We start from the raw sequence: 4,277 nt of genomic DNA, 5'->3' as shown, positions 1-4,277 counted from the left end.
AAGTTCTTTACCTTTGAATTTCGAAATGTGTAATAATGTATTTCTTCCTTTGACGAATGTTATCTACTAGATAACAGTCATTTTTTTTGAATAAAATGTTTTTCTCTCTAGCTAATGTTTATCTTTGAGTTTCATATTAATAAGTAACTAGGTGTTTTCCTGCACCATGTGCAGCGATAATTTTTTTTAAATTTTAAATTATATTTAAAAATGAAAATATATTAATATTATATATTTTATTATTTTTGACTAATAATTAATATAAATATCATTTAGTTAAGCATAAAATTAAGAGAAAATATTTTTTTTTATTTTAAATTATATTTAGAATATATATGTATATATTTAAAATTAGAATCTTAGATAAATTTTTATCTATTTCTTTTGGTTAGATGTATTAAATCAACTTGTACAAAATTACTAAAAATCATATAAAAATTGTATAGTTATCAAAAATTTAAACTAAACAATATTTATAAAATTTATACATATCTAAAAGAAACTAATGTATTACGATTAAAAAATTATGATTTTTTTCTAAAATGCAATTTTTTAAAAAAGTTAGATAATAAAAATTGTATAATTATAAAAGTAAAATTAAATAATATTTTGAAATTAAAAATATCATATTTGAATATATTTATTTTAGTGATGATTTGTGAGTTATTACATTTTTTTTGTCAACTTTGGTCACTTTAGACCTTTTAATCCTCAAACTGAGGTAAGGAGGGGTCGAACCCCTCATGCTAGGGCCCAAAGGCAGAGCTGAGATAAGGAGGGGTCGAACCCCTCACGCTAGGACCCAAAGGCAGAGCTCAGTAGCCACTTGGCTACGAACGATCCGGCGTGAGTGAGTTATTACCATATTCAAAAAAATTACCAAGAATATAAGTCAATATTAAATGTAATATATGAGTTATTGTCATATTCTAAAAAGTTTTCCAAAAATATATATCAGCACTAAATGAAATTATACATGTCATATTTAACCATATGACATGTCATTAATGTTAATAGATATGTCACATTTTTTTTTGTAAAAACAATCGTAAAAAAGACATATGGCAAATCACTTCGCAAATAATGTGCAGGGAATAGAAACAAAAGCTATCCAAGAATGAATAATTAAAATATATTTTCATTAGAAACTGAATTTGAATAAATTCAGAGCTCGCAAAGTTGAAAAGGCTATAATAAAATGTCAGAGTATGTGGAACCTACGTTAACGTTCTTGTATTATTTCAGAAACTCAACCAAAATTACTAAATTTTATAGTAACTGGAAACTCATATAGGTTAAGAGCATCTTTATCGGTGGAACTCGGAGAAGTTTCTAAACCAAAGAATTTATTTTATTTTATTTTTGTTTTTTTTAATTGAGATTCAGTAAAAAGATGTCCCTTAAATAGGAGATTTTTCCTTCTTTTTTCTCCTGGGTCCCTACGTTTCGTGGTCCTCTTTCCCTGAGAAACTTCTCAAATCCCACCAATATTTATGCTCCCAGAATTTAAGACTGCACTTTTTTGTCAGACAACTAACAACATAAAAGACTATAAAGCCAAAAAAAAGAAACAGAATCAGTTCTAAAGCATGTTCCCCCGGGAGATATAGCATATGATATGTCTATGTCAAAACTGGTGGTGACTGATTTGTTCATTCCAAAATAAACTGAACATGTTTTAGTTTGAACCACGATTTTTAACTTCTTTTATAACATCCTTTTTCCCACGAAATATTAGCTAAATTAGAATGTATGATTATCAAAGAGATTTCAAAATGATTTATCTGGCTGAGTATTTGGTTTTCTCATTTATTTCAAAGATTTTATATTTTACGTATTTTTTTATTCAAAACAAGAACGTAAAATTCAAATATATTCCTCTAGGGTTATTTTCGCAAGGTTCAAGATATTTTTTCAAAAATTGTTTGGGGAGTTCCAAAATTTTTAAGTATGGATAGATTTTTGACAAATTAAAGGTTGAAGTGGTAACTAAATGAGGATGAGGAGGAATAAAGATTATGCAAGCGACGAACCAGAACGTGTGTAACACACATGACAAACTAATTATTATTATATTTATTTTCTTACAAATTGCATTTACTATAATAATTATTTTGAGGTTAACAACAGAGCATTGGTTTGAGTATATACTATTTTACTTGGAATGAAAAAGAGTTTGCTTTCTAAAAAGTCCATAGACTTTCCATATAGCAAAAGAGACGGCAACAAAGTCAATGATCATTTCAAAATTTTCAGTTTAACATATTCTTAAAAGTTGAATATTCAAGCATGACACAAGAATCAAATCAGGATGATCGTGGAGGCCTGCAATGTTCTTCAAACTCTATCAAGAAACAGATTAATATTTGCAAATGGGTATTATCTAATTCCTGTGTTGACACTTAGCAACGGAACGTGTCAAAAAAACCCCTCCAGTGATCTATAAAAGGCCTGAGACTTTCTCATTTTATCTTCATCCCTAAACTTGGCTTAATACTCAAACAAAGAAGAGAAACAACAATGGCGCTCAAGAACTTACTTGTCCTTGTGGTTCTTCTTGGCGTCGTTGGAGTTTCCGTTGCACATCCATATGGGAACCCACTTAAGAAACAAAATGGACACAGGAACCCACGGGCCACGGGTGATCTTGACCTTGACTACTACCGCTCCAAGTGTCCACAATTGGAAACCATTGTCCGTCGTGTCACATTTCAATACGTCTCTCGCAGGCCAACTCTTGCCGCTGCGCTTCTAAGGATGCATTTTCACGACTGCTTTGTCAGAGTAAGTTAATATTTTTGCTTGAATATATATTTTAGTAATGCATGAGGACTCATGAGTGGAGATGCTCATGTCCTTTATATAGTAATGTTTCCTCCTTCGTAATTCATATAATTCATGTACATTAGGGATGTGATGGTTCCATTCTTCTGAAATCTCCACTCAAAGATGCGGAAAGAGATGCTTTCCCTAACTTGTCAGTGAGAGGCTACGAAGTGATCGATGCTGCCAAGTCAGCTCTCGAGAGGACTTGGGGTTGTCGTGGTCTTGTCTCTTGCGCTGATATTATTGCCTTGGTCGCTAGAGACGCTGTTTCAGTGGTAACATTTTGCATTCGAATGATTTTATCATTCCAAAACCAACAACATTAGCTCATTGATTGGTTTCTCTTTCTCTTTTTAGATCGGAGGACCATGGTGGCCTGTTCCATTGGGGAGGAGAGACGGACGCATCTCGAAGAGCTCCGAGGTTAATTTACCATCTCCATTCTCGGACGTAAAGACACTGAAGAAGAACTTCCTTGACAAGGGTCTTAACACTAAAGACCTAGTCGTCCTCTCAGGTATTTATTCAAAACATCTTTAAAAACACCCTAAAATAGTATTAGAACATCTTTTGTTCTAAAAATATTACACAAGGAACAAAATATATTACACAACACCAGTTAAAAAAAATACTTTTTTTTATTTTACTACCGGGTTTTAGGTTTAATGATTAGAGCTTAGTATTTATGAAGTAGAGATAGGATCAGAATTTAAGAGTTAGCATAAAATGCTATTTTGAGAATTATTATTATTATTATTCAGTGCTACTTTAAAATAAACTTTAAAAATGTTTTTGGAGATTTTCCCTCTTAGAATTTAATTTAAATATCAAGCTGATTATCATGATTTATTGAACAGGAGCTCACACCATTGGTGTATCTTCTTGCGGTCTCATCAACAACCGTATCCATAACTTCACGGGCAGAGGCGACTTTGACCCAGCGATGAACCCTAGCTACGTTAGGGCATTGAAGAAAAGGTGCAAGCCAACTGATGTCAAGACCCCTGTGGATATGGACCCAGGCAGTGCCAAGAAATTTGACTCTCACTACTTCAACATTGTGGCTCAGAAGAAGGGTTTGTTCACATCTGATGCAACACTTCTCGATGACCTTGACACCAACCTCTACATTCAGGCGCAGGTCTTGACTGGTGGGGCTTCCTTCAACAGAGATTTCTCTGAATCAATGGTCAAACTTGGTTTCGTCGAGATCCTTACCGGGAAGCAAGGTGAGGTCAGGAGGAGATGCGCTTTTGTTAACTAACTTTGGACTGATGATTGAAGTTCTAAAACGTTTTCTGCTTATTATGTTCTTTTATTCATGTCCTTTTTTCCACGGAAGTTCTTTGTGTTTGAATTTCAAAAATGTGTAATAATGTATTTCTTCCTTTCTCGAATGTTATCTGCTGAGTATTGTTTGAATTGAATGAAAATGTTTGTTTGTCGTTAAA

At 32.6% G+C, this 4,277-nt stretch overlaps 1 protein-coding gene across 1 annotated transcript; it reads left to right on the top strand.

The window, feature by feature from the left end:
• Window positions 1-2,320: 2,320 nt before the first annotated feature.
• Window positions 2,321-4,277, top strand: LOC130499189 (peroxidase 1-like). Its single transcript, XM_056993175.1, has 4 exons — window positions 2,321-2,784; window positions 2,910-3,101; window positions 3,184-3,343; window positions 3,684-4,277. Exons 1-4 carry the CDS (start codon window positions 2,521-2,523, stop codon window positions 4,088-4,090), a joined length of 1,023 nt encoding a protein of 340 aa, XP_056849155.1. The 5' UTR covers window positions 2,321-2,520; the 3' UTR covers window positions 4,091-4,277.

The sequence above is a fragment of the Raphanus sativus genome, chromosome 8 (genome assembly GCF_000801105.2).
Source record: "Raphanus sativus cultivar WK10039 chromosome 8, ASM80110v3, whole genome shotgun sequence".
In the NCBI taxonomy this organism is placed as follows: Eukaryota; Viridiplantae; Streptophyta; class Magnoliopsida; order Brassicales; family Brassicaceae; genus Raphanus; species Raphanus sativus.
The sequence above is the reverse complement of the archived record's forward strand: the minus strand, read 5'-3'. Positions and strand labels throughout refer to the sequence as shown.

Coding starts and splice junctions, on each gene's coding strand:
- LOC130499189 (XM_056993175.1), top strand. CDS start 2,521: ATGGCGCTCAAGAACTTACTTGTCCTTGTGGTTCTTCTTGGCGTCGTT. Junction 3,102..3,183: donor CTAGAGACGCTGTTTCAGTG/GTAACATTTTGC, acceptor TTCTCTTTTTAG/ATCGGAGGACCATGGTGGCC. Junction 3,344..3,683: donor AGACCTAGTCGTCCTCTCAG/GTATTTATTCAA, acceptor TTTATTGAACAG/GAGCTCACACCATTGGTGTA.